Source organism: Parasteatoda tepidariorum, chromosome 3 (genome assembly GCF_982258835.1).
Source record: "Parasteatoda tepidariorum strain Cologne lab strain chromosome 3, Ptep-v5.0, whole genome shotgun sequence".
Classification (NCBI taxonomy): Eukaryota; Metazoa; Arthropoda; class Arachnida; order Araneae; family Theridiidae; genus Parasteatoda; species Parasteatoda tepidariorum.
Window position 1 is genome coordinate 26,941,214 of NC_141757.1, and position 20,477 is coordinate 26,961,690.

Here is a 20,477-nt window from a genome sequence, read left to right on the forward strand (position 1 = left end):
ACCGCAACTAAAAGAATCTTCATCAGCGTCGGTGAAGAAGTAGTTTCGGTTTTTGGAGAAGTCACAGGCTGGGAAGAAGAAACCTGTGAATCACTAATGTTGATGTGAGCTTTAGATTTCTTCTTCTTCTGCTTGGTGGCAGTAGATGGTGTTCCTGCAGACTCAGATTCAGAATCAAACTGAGTGTTAGCGTCAATCTTACTAGCTGGATCCCATACGGGTAAAGATAAGTGCTTCTAAAATAAGGATAAATGCTCTACTTCACTAAAAATATTACCATTCTTAATCATTAATTCCCGATCTTCAATAAAACTAAGTACCTATAAATAGTAGACATATATGATGATTGATTTTATTGAAATTACATACATTTGCTGACTTGTGTGCTCAATATAGGCTTATAAGTCATTGTCAAGTAGAAAATACAGATAGAACAATTCAGAGAAAGACATCACAAAGAATACATCCAGGGTTACGGCGGGATTCGAACCCGCTACCTCCACGCTTAACAGAGTGTTTGGACCGGCGATACCGCTCGGCTAGGGAGGCTCCCTGCATATATATGAAGTGACTAAGTAAAAATGCTATTTCAAAACCATAGGGCGCAGTTACAGTCCGAACAGCCAGTTACCGTCTCCTAGAAGAAAATGCTATCATGCTAAATTATGACATCAAAGCACTATATATCCCCCCCCCTCGAGAAAATGTTTCCGAAGTTTTCTTAACAAAAAAAATTTTTTTTTTAATTATTCGCTGAATTACTAAATTGCTAGTACCATTTTTAGAAATCCTTTCTGTGTAATATTGGTTGTTGCAGTTCGTTTACGTCCCACTAGAGCTGCACAATGGGCTATTGGTGACGATCTGAGATACATCCCTGAGGATGATCCGAAGACATGCCATCACAATTTTGATCCTCTGCAGAGGGGATGGCACCCCCGCTTCGGTAGCCCAACGACCTGCGGGCGAAGTCGAGCACTTTACGGTAGCACAGTTTAACGAGGACCAATACCACACACCCTCGGTTCCTACGCAGACCGATCCAAGTGGGTCACCCACCCGCACTCTGACTGTAGCCAGTGATGCTTGATTTCGGTGATCTGCTGGGAACCGTGTCTTAATGATCAGTCCACTGCGGGACATTTATTTATGAATTAAAAATTTTACAACATGTATTTTGAAAGATGAAACTTAACGTTACGCAAACTACGCTTAAATTAAGTAAATAAAGTTTAAAGTGAGAGTCCTTTTTTCACTTGGGTTAACCATTTACCTATTTATTCTTAAAGAGCTAAAAGCCAACCACATATTTTGAGTACGTACTCCACACAGTCCATTCATCTGAATCCTGCTGAATTAAACAATCAAATAAATAAACAAAAATTATTGCGGTGTTGGTTAGATTACACGAAAACAAAAATTTTATATTATAAATAAAATTGATTCTGTCATTTGTTTGATGTGAAGATAATATGATAAAAATCTATGATACTCTATCAGATTTTCATTAAACACTGATTATGAGTTCGCTTTTCTTACGTGATTTTAACGCTGTTACACTCAAAGGTAAACATATTACTGTGTTGTTTTATTGTAAGTTTGTCTAATGTTCAATACATTATGTACCAATTTTTGGTTGTTTTTGCAGTAACTCTGATTGTCTATTTTTTTTTGATGATTTATTGTGCTTTATACTTCTGCATTTAATTGTTTGTGAAATAAAAGTAGATACAATACAAGCAGTTATTTTACATTTTATTTGCATTTTGACACAAGATAAGGAATTTTGAATTTGCAGTTTGCCTAACTTAAATGGAATGAAATTATGAAATTAAAAAAATTTAGCTCGTGAAGTATGACAATTTGAAAGATAAAAGTAAACGTAAACAAATTTCAAACGTGTTACAGGCGAGATTATTAAAAATATTTCAATAAATATTATGAGCAGAATTTTTTTTTACGTTCTATGCAAAATAAATAAAAACTTTTTTCACTTGATTATATGTTAAAGAGCATAGTATTATGTAGTTATTATTTAGAGAAATCCTAGCTTAATACCAATAAATTTTTCTAAAAACAATTAGCTCCTTTTTAAACTTTAAAGTATGTCTCCTGCTTATTAAATTCACATCCATCCCAATGATATATAATTTTATAAAACGGCTAGTTTTAAAAATCATTAGATTTTCTATTAGATTTTTTTAAAAAATGTTTTAAAGTTAAATTTTTTTAATGTACCAGAAATAAAATTTTTCATATATATGTTTTTTTTAATTCTTTTAATTTACATTTAGCGTTTTGATAATTGTTCACAATAGAGTGCCTTTCTTATTTCTGCAATTTTTTATGCGTTTTGCAGAAAACAGGGAAAGAAATTACTTAAAAGGGAGATTTTCTAATAATCAGAAATCGTGATAAAAATAACAAGAAAATGGTAAATTTCATGTATACTAAACTAAAAGTTCCTAGTGACAATTTCTAAGGGGATATTTTCATATCGTGATCTGTCGCGCCAACTACAATCGCCAAGGTGCCAAATAGATAACTTGCAATTTTTTTTTTAAAAAAAAAAACATGTGGCTGTTTGCCCGGAGGTGTCTGCGAGTTATACCTTTCGAGTTGATTCCTTTCTGTGATGTTTTTTTTTTAGTTTCTCGCTGGCCACTGCCCGGAAGTTTCCAAGACTTGGTGATTATTCTGCCACAGATCACGATACGGAAATCTCCCCATTTCTAATCTAAGTGTCACTTTATGCTACACACTTTTACTCTTTGCTTGTGTCTGGTGAATCTGATAGTCCAGAATAGCTAGTGCCATTAGGCGCCATTGGCAAAAGTTTAAACAATATTTTAATAGAGTGTGATCAAGGTGTTTTGGTAGTTAAATAATTAAAAAAAAAGTTAAGTATTGTCGTTGTTGTCATCCATTAAGGTAGAAGGGTTGGTATCGTTCTTTTTTCCAGTGGCGCCACCTATGGCCAAGAATTCGACTTCTGGCACACCCATTTATAGGGCAGAGCCATTCATACATTAATTCATCTGCGGATCGTAATTTTGAACTAGAGAACGATCAATCTCCAATTCAGTACCCGAAGCGGTATTTATTTGTTATGGGAACATGGAGAACTTTGTGACCTGACAGATTTAACGTACACAGGTTACCATTTACTACACGGGGAGTCTTCGGTGATCTGGATTCAGACTCCTGTTTTCAAAAATGTGAGTCCAGCATCCAGCCAATCCTGGCCGTTTAAGTATTCTTGATTTTAAAGTATATTACTAGTTCAAAACTATACTTAAAAGAAATAAAAACTAAGATGTAAATAATTATTCTTTTTCTTCAAAAGTTATTTGACAATAGAAAAATGTAATGTAATTCAAAATTTGGCATTGAATTACATTATGCATTTTTTTTCCCTATCAGAACTTCTAAAATTTGTTACATTTTTTACCTGTTTTTTTTTTCCTTTTTTTTTCTTCTTTAAGTTTGAATTGTAACAATCTACCTAATTCTTAGAATTTTTATTTTATAGGTATTCTTGTTTAGTAAAAATGGAGCTAAAAGGCTGTAGCTTGTTACGTAAGTAATTTTGTATGTAAGAATAAATATTGAAAATTCTTTCTAATTTAAAAGATAATCAGATATCAATAAAATTATCCAGTTGGATGTAAATAAAATCAACTGATCAGATTTTCCTTGACAAAATCAAGCCTTTGTGGTATCTAGGAAAAGCTGAATTAGTGAAATCTGAAGATTAGTGGAAAAGTAAATGGAAAAACCAGTAAAAAACTCTTAATTCGTCACAATTGGTCAAAAGTGTACATATTAAACGTAGAAAAATCCAGTATACAGAAACTTTTGAAATTGTATAGCATTTCCTTCAAATATATCAACTGTGCAAATATTTAATAATTCATTTAATGGAAAAGGAACTTTATTTAACACATAAATTATTTCCACAAATATTTTTTTTTACAAACTAAATTTCAAAATAAAATTTTATGTTTTTTTGAAATATCAATTAGTTTTTAATGAAACTTGAATGTACTTTAGGCTATTTTAGGTTGTAGATTTAAGTTTGTCCTTGAATTCTTAAAACATGTTGACAATGATAGTATTTAAAATAAAAATTATTTGAAAATAAGAGTTTGTTGGTTTTCCTAATATTTCTGATTTTCATGGCTAGCTTTGTTTTTAAATAAAAATTTTTGAAATTTTCGTTTCTTGCAAGATATTTCGCATAAGAATGCGTACCCCTGCTAAACTGCTCCTGTACCCCTGGGGGTACACATACCACACTTTGGGAAACACTGCATTACAATATTATAAAAAGGATTTTTTTTTTTAAAAATTTTTCAGCTCATGCACAGTATAAAAGAACTACTTTAAATGCTCATATCTTGCACAGTTTTTAACAATTTTTTTTATTTAATTTTAAATAAATAATTTTGAATAATTTTAATTATTAATAATAAATAATGAATTTTAAGTTGCTCGAGAAATTATGTTCGATTCCATTGAATATTTATAAAGTTATAGCAAAATAACGTAATACAAAAATATTAGTTTTTAATTAAAAATGTCTATTCATAAATATTCAAGCTAGATTTATGAAATTTAATGCAGTTATTGAAAATAACAGCCGAAGTAATCAACATAAACTACAAGCTTATTGCTTCATTTCCTGGCATTGGGTGTTCAAAAATACTTGTTTTGTTTCGTAATTTATTGTCATTCCCTAAAACCTCTGAGAGTTTTAAACCTTATTGCTGAGTATGAAAAATCGCATGAACTAATTACATCTATAGTAATGTAACAAAATAATCCTCTTAGAATATTTTGAGAAATTTGAAAAACTGAGTACCTCTTCCTTTTTTGTAGGCAATGTATAGGCTTACCTGTAGAGTTCTCTATTTTTAAAAATCTTTTATTTTGTAAAAAAGTAACTCAATAATTAATTATGTTATCCAGTTTTTATGATTAGTTTTGATTGATTATTGATTTGATTGGTTTACCTATGAGTGATAATTTTTATGATTTAATAAGGTATTCAGAGATATTATGCTTATTTATTATTTTCAACTAAAGCAATAGCATATCTTATGGGGTGTAGATTTGTTATTTTGCACAGATTTACTTTAAAAATAATCTATTCTGATCTGTAATACAATAATCATATCCATTGAATTATTAAATGGTGATTTTCTAGACTATTCAGTAAATTAACTTAGTAAATAATACTAATAAGCAGCTTATTCACTGTGTTTTCTTTTAGAGATTGTTGAAACATGAGTTTAAAATTATTTAATTAATTAGGTTTTGAAAAAGGTAACTGATATTGGATATTTTTTTAATGCAATCTTGCTTTGAAAATTTACCATGCATTGATCCAAGCTGTTAGGAGTTAAACATTATTACATTAATAAAAATTTACCAGAAACTGTAAACATTTTCAGTTCTAAACAAAGTAATTCTGAAATTAAAAAAATAGTGCATTCTTTTATAATTATGTGATAAAATTTACCTCTTAATAATACTTTAGAAAAGCAAATCATACTCTTTTTAGTGTGTCATTTGCCTTTTTAAAAAGTAATTTGGTGTATGCATGCTGTTCTAAAAATGTCCTTACTTTTTTTCTTTGGCCCACTACGAGGCTTGAAATAATTAATGTGAGAAAATTAATTTCGATAAAATTAGTTAAAATGCATGTATAGAACTAATGAGTTAAGTGGACTGAAGTGAAAAACGAGCTGAAACTATGCTTATGAAGTATTCAATGTTTCTAAATCTTTACATTTAATGTAACCATTTCATTTTATATTTTAGGCTTCTAATATGACAGAAAAAAAGCCCAAAAGTCTCTTTGAAAATTTGGGAAAGCCAACTCTGAGAGGTGTTAGAAAATGTCCTAAGTGTGGCACCTACAATGGCACAAGAGGGCTGGCATGCAAGAATAAAGATTGCTCTATGAAATTTAAGGTTTTAAAAACCAAACATTCGGATGCAGCTGAGGCTGTCAAAATAAATTCGTGCAATATATTTGGCTTGCAAATATTTTCTGTGAAAATACAGGAAGCTGAAGATGACAGTCGATGCTTCATCCGCCTTCCACTTATTGAAGGAATGGAAACATTGCAAGATGAACAGGAAGTCAGCATCATCACCAGAAGTGCTGCTGTATGTTTTGCTCCGAGTTGTCGGAAACCAACAGAGGACACGAACACCATAACTCTTAATATGAATCCATGTAACCATACCTTACCTGTTGTTAATTGTACAGTGGAAGCAAAGCCTTTGATTTTAAAAGAGGCAATTTTGAATGTTCTTCCAATTTCGGATGCTATGAAGCAGGAAATTTGTTCCTTAATAACTAAACCTGAAGAGGAGACACATTTGGTTCAGAGGATAAACAAACATACAATGGTTGTGAAGTGTGTACCTGATGAATCACATCCTCTGGGATTCCTACATTTCTTCCTTTACGAGCCAGTAAAAAATGCCAGGAAATATAAAATACTTTGTGAATGCAAAGCTGGGGTAATTGTTCTTCAAACCTTATATTATCACTTATTCAAGTTATGCTATAAATTTTCTTTTTAAAATGTTTCATTTAATCTAGGAATAGAGAATAAGAATTTGTCAAAGTGCCAAAATTAAAACAAATTTTGTTCCAAATTTTTTTTTTTTCAGTGTTAATACTTAATGCTTAAATCAATAGTAAAAATTTAGCATTTAAATGATTTACTAAAACGCTTAATCTTAATGTTTTCCCCCTCCCTTAAATTGTGAGCTTATTATTTTTTTAGAAAAGTTAATCACATTGATTTTTTTTAAATTTATTCTTTACAATATTTTTTAAATACTTCATGTTTAATTGAAGCTTTAAAATGTATTTTATCAAAGGTTAAGTTTTAAGTATTTGACTTACATTTAAAGTTATTTTTTCAAAACTCTTAAATGTATTTTTGTTTATATTAAAAGTAGTCACATAAAATTTACTTTCTGGTTTTGTGTCTTTTAATAAAAATTTAAATTAAGATTTAATGTTGATTAAAGTGAAAATTTATATACATTTGAAGTAATATTTTTCACTTTGGAAATTTTTTTAAATGAATTATCTCTTATAAAAATGTGTATTACAGTCCAAACTATTGTACACTACTGCAAACTATTGTATTGGACTGAATATAACATTATATACAGTTAGAATTATTAATGCCAAATGATTTGTGGGGAGAAAGTTTTATTTAAGTCTCTCTCTCTCTCTCTTTTTTTTTTTTTTTTTTGTCTAAGCATGCATCATATTTTAGAACAAGTGTAAAGCTCATTTTTATTCTCGGGTTGTGTTAGTTTTAGTCTAAAATAATTTCCGCAGATTTGTGTAACATATTAATTAATTTTATTATTAAGTTACACACAACAATAGCATGAAAAGATTTAATATTAAAGGGGCACTAACAAACATGACCGCTCATGTCAGTCAAGGCCTTCCCTGAATCACTAAAAGTTAAGTAGAAACTGATCTTAAGTTAAAAAGGGAATTCCTATTATAAAAGTGAAATCCTCTGTTATCATGTTGGCTACTTATCTGTGTATTACACCATATAGGTTGATTGGTTAAATTTTCATAAATAAATAAAAGATCTTTGTCTCATAATCATATCACAAGCAAAATAATCAGATGTATGGTATTTTGTTTTACTGTTTAAGTTTTTCTAAACTATTTTTCACTCTTGATTTTTCCCAAATTATTTTTTACAATTGGTAAAAAGATATTTTAGTTACAGATGCATTTTAATAAAATGTGTTTTATTATAGAAAGATTATAAAATTTGCATCTGTTAACTGCAAGGCACCTATAGTTAACTTAATGTTAAAATAGCCCCAAGGCAGATAAAAAACATATCTTAAAAAATTTTTATAAAAATTTGAAAACTAGAAATTCATCAAGTGGTTAGTGTTTGTAGAAATCGCTACATAGTTTCTCAAAACAAAGTTTTTTCCCTTTATTAGGGAAATAATCTTAAAATATTTCCAAAAGTTATGATGTTAACTTTATGTTCACAATGTATCTCTCTTTATTGTTTTCTGGAAAATTTTGCATCTAGTTCATTTTTCAGATCAAGCAGAGCATCAATCAAATTTTCATGAATTCGAGAACTTTTAGAAATGATGTCATTTGTATTCATAAAAATATTTTAACTCATTTCAATGTACCTAAAAATTTTGGACCTTTCTTTATGAATGCAAACCACCACAGATTTTTTTAACGTGTAAGATCACTCTAAGAATTTGGAAAAAGATATCTTTTACTGAGAGGATCAAAAAGTTGACTTGTTCCTTTAAAATGATGTACCAAAGTTAAGAGCAGGAGAAATAGTTTTTTATTTTTTATTTTATCTAAGCTTGGTTCCAGTTATGGAATTGAAATAAGGTTTTGATGACCGAATTTTTTAATGTTACTTTTTTCTGGCACAATTTTTCTTTAATCTATAAGCAGTTTTACTCAATCACATCTTAAAGCTCACTTAATAGTTTTTATTCCAATTTTGAATAACCTGTATTTTTTGTCCTTTTCTGATCATTTATAATGTAACATATTATATTTGTAACTAATGTAACAGTGTTTCAGGTTACAAAGCCGTTTGTACCTCGAGAGAAACAATTATGTGTTCACTATTACATGTGTGTATGTGCCTTTGCAAGTGATGAAAAACTTTCTGATGAGTTCAAAAATTTGTTTAATATGGTGTTCAACTTAAAGACTCCAAGTGGTAATTTTTTGTTATAATTTTTTTTTATTATATTATATATTTTTATTATAAATTCTATTAATTATTATATTTTTCTATAAATTATACTACAATTAATATTGAGAAGATTTTTGATTTAAATGTGTTTTTGAAGATAATTTAGAGTTAGAGTTTTTAATGTAATCTTATATATTGTTCCTAAGAACATTCTAAAGAATAAAATGTCAAACTGTTGTATGTCATACATTATTGTTACTTAGGTAAAAGCTACACAGGGTGTTCTGTAACTACTACTTTTATATATTTTTTTAGAATATTTGCTGAAAATAATTTGAGAACATATGCTTATTAGGAGCTGCAAAATAATGTTTATGTGATGGAAAAAGAATTTTACTAATCATTATTTAAAATGGTGGGCCATAAAAACCATTAGATAAAATCGGAAGGTGATTTTAATAATTCCATTTTATCAGACAATCAAATATGTTTTGATACTTTTTAATCTCTCCTTGTTCAATAGTAATTCAACAGATTTTGTTGTCGTTTTTCTTTTTTTCAAACTTAAATATTGATTTGTAACCTCAATTGTGCATACTTTTTTGCTTCATGTTTTACTAGGATTCTAAAAATATACATTAAAAGCAATGATTACTTAATGCTCTGTATTTCTGAAGACATGACTTACATGAATATATTTTACACAAACTTCCTTAATATTTTCTACGACTCTTTTGAATTAAAGAAACCATATGCTATACATGAGTTCAAGTCTTCTTTCTGATTAATCTAAATCATGTTTAATTGCTTTGATCCTTACAAGTTCTCTTTTTAACTTTTTCTTTGTGTGATATAAATATTTATTCAATCTAGTTAAATTTAAAAAAAGGCTGTATTTTATTTTAGTTTATATTTCTATACAATTTGATTTACTGTATTATTGGCTATTTGATTTGCTGTATTTGATTTCTTTTTGATTTTCTGTTTAATTGACTTATTGTCATGAGAAAATCTGTCAGAGAGCCATACCTGGAAATGAGGAAAAATTTATAATAAAATCATTTCTTTTCTAGCTTGTTTTCAGGAGGATTAAAATGTTTTTTCCAGACAAGAAACAGTGTATTGAATTTATACTAACTATTAATGATACTGATTTCATGGTAGTCATAAGTTTTTTACACATCTCCAAAACAAGTTAAGATTAAAATAATTTTATAACTAATTCTTTCTATTTCCTGGTGATGGTTAGTTAATGTTACTGTAAAAGCCCGAAGTCATAAATTCTTGGTTTTACCGCAAAGGCTTGGTGAAAGTCTAAAATGGAATCCTAAAAACGCTTACTGCTTACTTTTACCACGTCACTTTGGTAAATCCTTGGTTATACTGATAGAACTTAGAATTTACCAGACTTCAGGCTTTTACAGTAACATATACAAAAATGTTAGTTTTGTAATTTCTTCATATTAGTATTGTTTATTTATTATTTTTTTCAGATGTCACAGTTGAAGAAGTTTTAAAGTGTTCTTTATCTGAGGAATTTTCCGAGTTAAAAGACTTTTTTGTTGATGAAATTGCACCACCTTCTAAAAAGAAAAAACAATTAACACTAAGTATGTTTTATTTTTTAATTTTCTTTGTGATTCATTATCTTATGTAAAATATGTGAAATACTGATTTATCTAGCTTTATTTATAGAATTATCATGGTTCCACTTAACAGTATTATTAATAAAAAAAATTTAGAAAAGATTAGGTAATTTTGCAGTGTTTCTATAAAAAAAGTACACGGTAAATTATTGAACATACTCTACATATCTATCTTGATATCTCCATCTCAAAAGTGTTATGGGTTTTTTTTTATCCTTTGTTTGAGTTATGTGCATGCATAATGAATCAAACATGCACAGTCAAGTGAAATGCTTGATTTTTGTTGTAACTCAACAAGTCTCAGCCCCTTAATGTTTTTTTTTTGCATTGTATAGTTTATTGTTGACCAATTTGTATTGCAACTGTTCTTGTAAAGTTGACTTGGAAACATTAAATTAATTTCTTTTTCTGAAAAATATAGTAATTTATATTTTTTAATTAATTAACAAAACTAATTGGACATAAAACTTTTGCACTATAATAGGTTTATTACAATGATAATCAGCTATTAGGTATTTCAGTACATTAACATTTCTTATGAGAAAAGTAATTTTTATCCTCTAAGTGCTTCTAGGCTAATTTGAACCCATATTTCTCAGCTATGCACTACTTTCATATTAGATACTATAGAGAAAACTATACTAGAAAATTCGACTAGTTCAAAAAGTTTCGGGACTAAGGCTCAGAGAGTTGAACATAAATTTCTTTTATTTTGTATCAACCAAACAATCAAAATCAAGAGTTCACTTAAAAATTTTTGTTTTTTGTTCCTAAAGGTTTAGAATATCCAGTTTAAATTCGTACTATATTATAATTTTTTTTTTTAAAAAGGAACATTGTCTTTTTGTATATATATTAATTGACTACAAAACTAATAGTTCAAGTGTTACTGAAAAATTTATGTTGTATAAATTGCTATAAAACCTATCTTTTTATTAAATTATCAATTTTTTTTTCAGGGTATGAATGCTTTATTTGTTGAATAAATTAAGTCCATAAAGGAATTATAAATAATTAACTTGAAAAGAAATTTAAATTATTTCTAAAATAAATTATTTGCTATTTAAAGGCTGAACAACTATGACATTTAGTGGTGTTATTATTTAGAATTTTGCATTTAAAATTTAAAAAAATTCAGTATGTCAATCATTCATATGTTATTTGCTTGTGCATTAAATTTGTATTCTATTCATATTTTAGATTCAGATATATATTTGTTGCAAGAAAACGGGACTGAAAAGGAACAGAAAAGAGTGTATGTATCTACAAAAAACAGTAAGTATAAATTTATGACTTATTTTATAATATTTCTGTATTCTGCATATTAAAATATATTTTTAACAATTCATTTCATAAAGAGGAAAAATACCTCTCCTCTACAATAGCTAGGCTACGTACTAGGCATTTCAAAGGCATGAAGATCTCACACATCAACATAAAATCCTATCCCATCTGCAAGTACTGTCCTCATTTGCAACTAACTCCAGACCATGTTTTTGAATGCCAGGCCATTATCGGCTCCTTCTCGAACCCCCCATCGAAATTCTCTACGGCCATCGGGCTCCAGAACTTTTGCAAATCTTGTTATCAAGACTTTTGGAGGACTCTAATCTTTGCACTAGCACTGTATGCATAGACACGGCAACAACAACAGGAAAAATATTAAATATTTATCATAAAATTTTAATATTTTTCTTGGTTTTTTTTGTTTTGATAAAATAAATAAATTAACAGATGAATTAGGGTAAGGGTACACAATCTTTTTCCAAAGGGGAAACTTAGAAAAAAAATTTGGTTTTCGTGGCAACAATGAAATTTTAAAATTTTTTTTTTATCTTGCATTAAATTACTTTAATTTTAAAATAAATCCACAAATTAATTTTGTTTTTAACCTGTTTTGGATTTTTTAAAAATTCTCCAAGCAAAAGATTTATACTTTTTGACATCTTTTTTGATAATGCTTCTGCACTTTGGAATCTTCTAATTTTGATATATTTTCAAAGCTTATTAAAAATCATTCTAACGATATTTATAATATTTCTTGTATTAGGTTTTTTTTATTAGGTTGGAATATATATAGCTATATATTGAACTAACAGGATTTGTAGGCACCTAGAAAAAACTAAAACTGCTATCATTTTCGATGTAAAGAAGTCGTAATTTCCCTAGTATACAGATTCCACTTCAAAATCAAAGAATCTAGATATATTTATCCTGAGTTGTTAAAATATCCTGATAGTTACAAAAATAAGAAGAAAAAAAATTTTCATCATGTTATTATTACCAATTATTATTACCTTATGTAATGTAGTAATATGTTTATACTTTTAATTAAGTTTATTAGTGCTTCATGTGTTAAATCAAATTTTTAAAAATCTCATGTTTAGTTTATTTTACTTCTTTATCTACTTTAATTAACTTCAGCTTTCTGTGCCATATCTTTTTAGTTTTGAATTCAATTGAAGATAAACCTGTACTTAGCTTTGACTCATGGCTAAACAGTGTTGTTGAACGAATTAACCAAACTATGCATTATCAGTTTAATGGTTAGTATGTACTCAATTTTATATATTATTGCCTTGAAATTGTTTCAAAGTGATTTATTATCTGTGTTGTGTACAGTCGAATCTTGATATCAAAGGCTGGAAGGAAGATACGAAAAATTTCTTGATATAAAAACAACAACAATATCTTTATTATTTTAGTCAAAATAATACCTGTCTTGGTATTTCAAAAGTTGTTTACCTAGTATCTACCTTAATGAACAGAAACTTCAAATGATTTCACTATCTTTGCTATTTCATTAGAATTTATATTTTGCTGAAATTCTTTTGTCATCTTTCATTTCTGATCTATCTCTTTTATGGTTGCCACGCCACAGGGAAGGCCCTGAAAACACAGGGAATTATAAAATTGGCTTGTAATTCAGGTCTTTTCAAGATTTCAGTATATTTCGGTATCCGTAAAAAATTGAAAGAATTATAATTTATGATGTATACACTAATAGAAACCTATGCCAGGAATGGAAACAATTTATTCAAAATTGAGAAATAATTCATTTTCACAAAAATGAGCTAAATATACAACCAATGGTATAAGTTGATGATAAATATTGGATTTGTGATGCTTTTTGATAAAACATATCTCTTACAACTGCACAAACTTTACTGCAATTCATGCAATGATGTAATTTAATTTGCTGTGTATTTTATGCAAGTAATAAACTATTTAATAAAAAAATACTATCAAACTTTCATCAATTCCCATTGTAATTGAACTAATCTAGTACATGATACAAAAATTAAATAAAATAAATTGTACTTGTGCAGTTTGAAAGCTCAAAATTACAAAATGTATATTTGCTTGTTTATTGATTTTGCCATTTAATTAACGACATCAGTCCTACAACAGCATAATTTATTTCGTGCTTCAAGTTTTAACATCTTTTTTCCTCCAAAATTTCCCTTGTTGGTTTCTTTTTAACTTTTTTTTAAAAAAATTTTTAGGTCAGCCAGAACCTTTAGTCTTCCAAGTTCCACAGTCTTTCTTCAACATCATCCAACAGCGTTTATCTGAAGGCTCCAAAAAGAAACGGCTTCCTAATTCAGTTGTTGGATACAATAGAAAAGATGCCTTACCAATTGGGATATTTTCCAAGTATATCTGGAAAATTACAAATATTATCCAGTTGAAACGTGTTTTTTATACTCCAGATGTAAGTATTGATTTTTAAGTTATAGTATACTACATGACCTACCATTTTGTTAAATTTGTGAAGCTTTCTAGTTTAAATAGGGAATAAATGTTTATTCATTTATTTTTTGAAATAGTAAATGAGCAAGGTCAGGGGGTTCTCCAGAAATTCAAAATTTTTAGGAGTCAGGATATTATTAAATCAAACTGCAAAGTCTCCTGTTTTTTAAGGACGACTCTTGTATTTTACGACCTCTTCTGTTCACCTGTATATTCTCAAATTTCTCCGTATTTCTCGAAGAAATTTTTTTAAAAAAGCTTCTTTTTTGCCGATAAAATAATTGCTGATGTCAAAAATACTTCTCTTATTCCTCAACAGATGGTGCTATTGCCAGTACTGCAGTATGTTGAGTGTTTATATTTTAAGTAATTATAAAGAAGGACTTAAAAAAATCTTATTTAGAGATTAAAATTTATATACATATTTTTTACTTTGCTAACTGTAAGTGCTAATATTTTTTCCAATTTTGAACTTCTCTTTTTGACTTACATGACAAGCATGATGTTTCAAAACTTTACGTATAGCCTAAAAATGTTGCTAGTAAAATCTCTGTTATTTTACTTCTTCAATGTTGGCAGGTAGATAAAGCATAAAAAAGGCATAACTGTTATTTGCATTACAAAATTGCACAGTGACATTAGTGAATTAATGTTTCTAATTTGATGCTAGCTAAATGAATAAATAAATAAAGCAGTTAGAAGTATAGTATTTTGCTAAGAACTCCACCAGATCTTTAACCTTTTGCTTAAGACTGGCCAGAACAAGTGGACTAGAATAATTGAGTTAAGTACGCGAAGCAATCTATGAAAAATATTAAGTCAGTAAATGGTTTGTTATTTTTAGTTATGTAAAATGATGTGTTGAACAGTACTTTCAAATATTGTAATGCATGTAATGTTTCATCCATCAAGGACGCCAATCTTATTTTATTTTTTAACCATCCCTGAACAGCTGACCCAATTTTTAGGTTTACGATTACTAATGTTCAACTCCGTAGCCTTGTAATTTTGAAACCAATCCAGAAAAATTTTGCTTTTGTGGGTTTTTTTTTATGGAACTAGCCCGCATTTGCGTTACATAGAGAGGGAAACCCCGGAAATCTCCCTTGGTTCGCCTAACGGCAAGGGGACTCTAACCCATGATTTGTCTACCACAGAGAATATTTTACGTCAGCACTACGGTCGGTGCTAACCGGATGCAGAATTCATATCGATCAGCCATCTTTGAGATTCGACCCCGTTTACATCGTTCGAAGTGAATGCTATATCCCCTGAGCCATCATGGCTTAATGACGCTAATTGTGCATATCCATAGACATTACTAATCAAAATCCCTACATTTTGTTTACTTTTGGGGTTTTCATTTACACATATTTGTGATGAACGTATGGTCTGCCATTAGGGACCAGGGTTATCAAATGTTGTGTCATGCCGGTTTACATTGTGGTTTAAGATTTGCATATATTTTTTATACAAATGTAATTCTAATAGTCTACATTTGTTACGGCATGTTGGCATTGGCGTTATTTAAATTATGTGAGGCTTTAAATAGATCTGTCGCTTGTACTTTAGTGCTATTGCTTGTTATAAAATGTTTTCTAACGGCTGATTTTTTTTATCATCTTCATATTATCATGTTTCATTTATGTGTTAACCTTTTTATGTTCGTCATTACATTTTCACTGTGTGGCATTTATCATTAAAGTAATGGTTGCATCATTATGAGTGTCTGAGTTTTGGGTTGCATGCAAATATGCCAGCCTCCAATTTGAACCTTGTACTGTCCTTGCAATTAATGCTGTCGTTCCGGTCGTACTCTATCTTCATGCTTTTGGATAAAGTCGTGAGCCCAAAACATCATACTTAATATGTGAAATATGTGCATCATACTTAAAATCATTAATTTTTAACACACATTTTACTAATTATTTTGTACGTCATTGGTGTTTTGTGTGTGCAATGTTGGCACTTACACATTTTGTGTCTACGATTGCATGATTATTTTTCCATGTTTTTTTAAAAAATTTTAACTTGAACAGAATGAAAAAAAGCACTGTATAACTTTTACTGAGGTATCAGCTACAATTGGTAAAATATGGTACACTTTACAATTTGCTATTCCTTCTTTGTAGTTTAACCATGGCATAAGATAAAGAACTTAAGTTTGAGGCTTTAGCTAGTTGTATATGCGACTTTATTTTTCTGAATTAAAGCGTTTTTGGTGGCTGCTGTGAAAGAAAACTAACAGATCAAAAAGCAAGATTCAGTGCAAATGTCTCCAAGTTTCCATCATCCAAATTAATAAGTTTTTGCAAGACTTGGAGTTTTCAACCAATGTTTCTGATTTTTTTTCTATTATCTTCAAACTGTTGATCCAGTTATAATATGAAAATGTTCTTTGATTTAGCTTAGAACTTAGAATTGGTTTTGATTTAATTGCAAAAATACCAATTTGCTCCGCTTCTAATTCCTGATTTAGAAAATTTGATTTAAATTGTTTTGTATTACCATGACACATATAAATAATTTAAACATGCTTATGAAATGCCACTTTATTCCAGTTGCACCATCATGAAACTTTTAAAATATTTTGCTGAAAACAGAACAGTTGTAATCCATGTAATTGAGGGTTAATTCGAATAGTTTGTGATATAAATGTAATTACTAATTATATTTGAGTTCCTGCAGTCACTGTTGTACAGTGTATAGTTACAGTTATTAACTATCGTATTTAAGTTCCTTTCTATCTGTCGTTGTATTATTCCCAGTTTGATTCTATAATAAAATTATCCATAGAAAACATTAACTGTTTAATGTGTCACATTGAAACTTCTTTAAGTACCAGTAGTATAATAATTGATTCATAAGAGAATATGTCTTCCCTTTTTGTTTTTATATTTCAGTCTAATTAATTTTTTTTATTTTTTTGAATAATGTTTAAAAATACCTGTTACAAAGATGTTTCAATAAGGTAAAACATGTGAAGAAATTTATTTCTACCTCTTACCTATAGGTTTTGCTGTTTTCTGGTTATGATGCCAAGCAATTACATTAATAATCATAAATTTACTGTGGGAAGAAATATTCTCTAATCATCATAACAAAAATAATATCATTACAAAAATTCTGACTTGTAATTAGTAAGTTACATTTACTATACTTAAATCATGTCATTAATTTTAATATTCTAAGGCAGGACAACTGGAATTTTCAATTTATTTTGATTATACAGTAGGGAACCGATTATCCGGAACGATCGGGACCATCGCTATTCCGGATAACTGATTTTTCCGGTTTTCTGAATTGCTACAAAAAAACGTTTTTTTTTTTTATTGTTAAACCCAATTTTAAAAAAAAAATATTTGGAAATAATCTTAAAAAGAAGAAAAAACAATGAAGTAATACACTAATGATTATTTCCAAAATGATGGTAAGGTAAACACCTTTCTAAAAATAAAGAAAAATCCTAAAATCTTATGAGGAAAAAAATTTTTTTTTTTTTTTTAAATGGTGGGAAAATTTATCGAATTTCGTTCCGGTTTTTTGGTTTTCTGATTTCCAGGTAACGGGTTCTTTACTGTATTTTAAAATTTACAGTATAAGTATATAAAGAACAACTCAGTTAGTAATAAATTGAACATTTTAATTGCTATTAATCATATGAAATTCTTTAAAAAAAATTACAATAATTAAAAGTGAAATTATTGTTCCATGAATATTTTATTCAATGCTTAGTTTTGAAATTAAAATTTCTATATGTTTTAAAATTACATTATGATGAGAATGTTAGTGAGAAAATGACGACCCTCTTATGAAGGGGGCAAAAGGATTAAAATATCCCAAATAAGGGTTTAAATAGTCCTAAAACCTTTTAAAATGAGCAGTTTTTCTCAAATTTTTAAAGTAATGCCTTTGCTGACTAAGTCGTTGAACTTATTGTAGTCCATATGAGTTATAGGTTTTGGAACCCTTTGGCCTTAAGCTCCTAACTGTTTATTAATGAAGTAAGTTGTTTAATTTGATTAAAACTTTCAGTGATGAAATATGTGGTGATTAAATTTAAATAATTTCTTTTATTTTGCGTCAATATTTGGACCTGTAATTATATTTTCACTAGTACATTAGTTGGAGTTCAGTTTGTTTTTATTTTAGATTCTTAACTGTATTATTTATTAAAATAAAATACTGATATAATGATAATTGATGATTTGTAGGTTACATTAGAAGTACAAAGAAGTTTCACAGAAGTTCGAGATGGTGTTTTTGTACCTTTGCAAGAAGATAAATTGGATCCAGAAGCAGCATATTTGAGAAAGCTCTTAGAATCCAAACCAAAACATATAAATCCAGTAGAACTGAAAACTTTTCTCAAAGTTGGTAAGTTATAGCTCTCCTTTGTTCTGAACTAAGTTATAACTCACTTTTATTTTAAAGTAAGTTATAACTCTCCTTTGTTCTTCTCTTTTGTATCTGAACTTTGATTTTTGATCTAAGCCTAATTTCTTTTATTGCAAATCATTAGTTTTTTAATATTTTCTAAATTTTAGAAAGTATAAGATTTGTAAATATTTTTTTATTTGAATAGTGAATGTTGTTGAATTCTGTTTGCATAAGAATACAATGTTTTGCTGGATATTTCTATTTTGTGAAACTTTTTTTTTAATTTTTTTAAATCCCTTAAGATGGAAATTTTTATAGCAAACTGACTTTATTAAAGTTTTCTTTTGAATTATTATTACTCTATGGTGGGCAAAATAACTTTAAATCAAATTTACTAAACCAACAGTCCTCCGTTAAAACATGCATTTTGTTACCTAGGAAATAATTTACCCTCAAACTTTGTAGGGCAGATTTGCTAATTTTTCTGTGTAAAATTTTTATTTAATTCGGGTTCTCTCTTTTTGCCTCAACTCACTACATAACTTTGTCAATGGAGTATATTTAATAGTTACCAGTATTCTTACTAATTGTTTCAGTTACTGTTGTGTCACTTTAAAACAAATTTATAAAAACTCTATCCTTTAATCTTAGAAAAGTGGCCATTCTGCCCGCATGTTGTAGTAACATAAAAGAAATGACATGTAGGCTTATTATCTATTGTATCTCATTCTTTTTAAAGTATATCATGGTTTGCCAAGATTTATCCCATATATATTAGTTATAGTAAGTATATTTTGTTTATATGATGGATCATTTCATTGAGTAATAACAGTTATATTTTCTGTGTTTTTATTGCAGTGTTTAACTTTTCTTTTCTTGCATTTACAATTTCTCTACTAAAATATTATGTACTCTTAATAAAATAGAAATAATTTTTAACTGATACTAATGAATTTCTCACCAGAAGAAAAGTTATTTCTTGCCATCTTTAATTTTTATAATCACTTGAACAACACTATAAAATGGAATTTTTTTTTAAAAATTGTTCAAATGTTCATAATAAAACAATGAAATTCTCTATGGGATGTAATACTTGATGCTAAAGTGTATCATTAATATTTTTTTTTCTAGGCCATACTGCATTGAGCCAAACAGAGCCTACTCCTTTCACTATTGAATGGATTCCAGACATTTTGCCTGTCTCTAAAGTTGGGGAAATGAAACTTATATTTGAATATGGACACCAGCGTAATGGAATAGTGGAACATCGATTTCCGACGACTTCTGAGAGCAGTAGTAAATGAATGCCTTAAATCTGTTAATATTTTCTGTACATATATTTATAAAATCAATTACCTATGCAATATTATGTAAACAAATATATATCTTTAGATTAAAGACTTATTTAGTATAAATATGCATTTGGTCAGATTAATTCAATGATTTATTTATGTATACGAGTTCATAACGTCAAAGTTTAAGGTTCTATAAAAGTACCGGTTTGAGATTTAAAGTAGTATAGAGTTTATTTATGATTTTGACTTTTAATTTTTTCAAACAAAATTTAGGTGTTACATCAAAGGTTCAAAACGGCATCTTATTTTGTTAATTTCAATATGTGATTGTTTTAACAAAATTTAGGTGTACAAAAAATATACTTATGGTTAAAAATGTTAATAGTTTTTATTGTGCTTTTGATAGACAAACACAGAAACTTTGTTTAAACTCCTAAGTTTTTTCATTGTCTAAAATAAAAGACCTGTCTGCTCTTACCTGATAACTAATAGTGCCATCATTTATTTTGCATTGAGTACTTCTGCATCATTTAAAGTGAAACTTTTGAATGACTTGAGAATAACATTGGCAAGATAACAGACATTTCTTAAATGAAATTTTTAAGTTATTTATCACAGAGAGCTAATTAAGCTTTAAACAATCACTTTAAATT

At 28.4% G+C, this 20,477-nt stretch overlaps 1 protein-coding gene across 2 annotated transcripts; it reads left to right on the forward strand.

Moving 5' to 3' along the window:
* Positions 1–1,301: 1,301 nt before the first annotated feature.
* On the forward strand, positions 1,302–19,944 carry LOC107448669 (uncharacterized protein C2orf42). Of its 2 annotated transcripts, XM_043039236.3 has the most exons (10): positions 1,302–1,566; positions 3,533–3,579; positions 5,827–6,537; positions 8,633–8,774; positions 10,244–10,360; positions 11,597–11,671; positions 12,844–12,942; positions 13,903–14,111; positions 18,364–18,526; positions 19,661–19,944. In XM_043039236.3, exons 3-10 carry the CDS (start codon positions 5,836–5,838, stop codon positions 19,831–19,833), a joined length of 1,680 nt encoding a protein of 559 aa, XP_042895170.2. In that variant the 5' UTR covers positions 1,302–1,566; positions 3,533–3,579; positions 5,827–5,835; the 3' UTR covers positions 19,834–19,944. The 2 variants fall into 2 exon arrangements, with proteins under 2 accessions (XP_042895170.2, XP_042895171.2); XM_043039237.3 differs by lacking the exon at positions 12,844–12,942 and having other exon boundaries at positions 1,307–1,566.
* Positions 19,945–20,477: the final 533 nt, after the last annotated feature.

Coding starts and splice junctions, on each gene's coding strand:
- LOC107448669 (XM_043039236.3), top strand. CDS start 5,836: ATGACAGAAAAAAAGCCCAAAAGTCTCTTTGAAAATTTGGGAAAGCCA. Junction 12,943..13,902: donor TATGCATTATCAGTTTAATG/GTTAGTATGTAC, acceptor AAAAATTTTTAG/GTCAGCCAGAACCTTTAGTC. Junction 18,527..19,660: donor GAAAACTTTTCTCAAAGTTG/GTAAGTTATAGC, acceptor TTTTTTTTCTAG/GCCATACTGCATTGAGCCAA.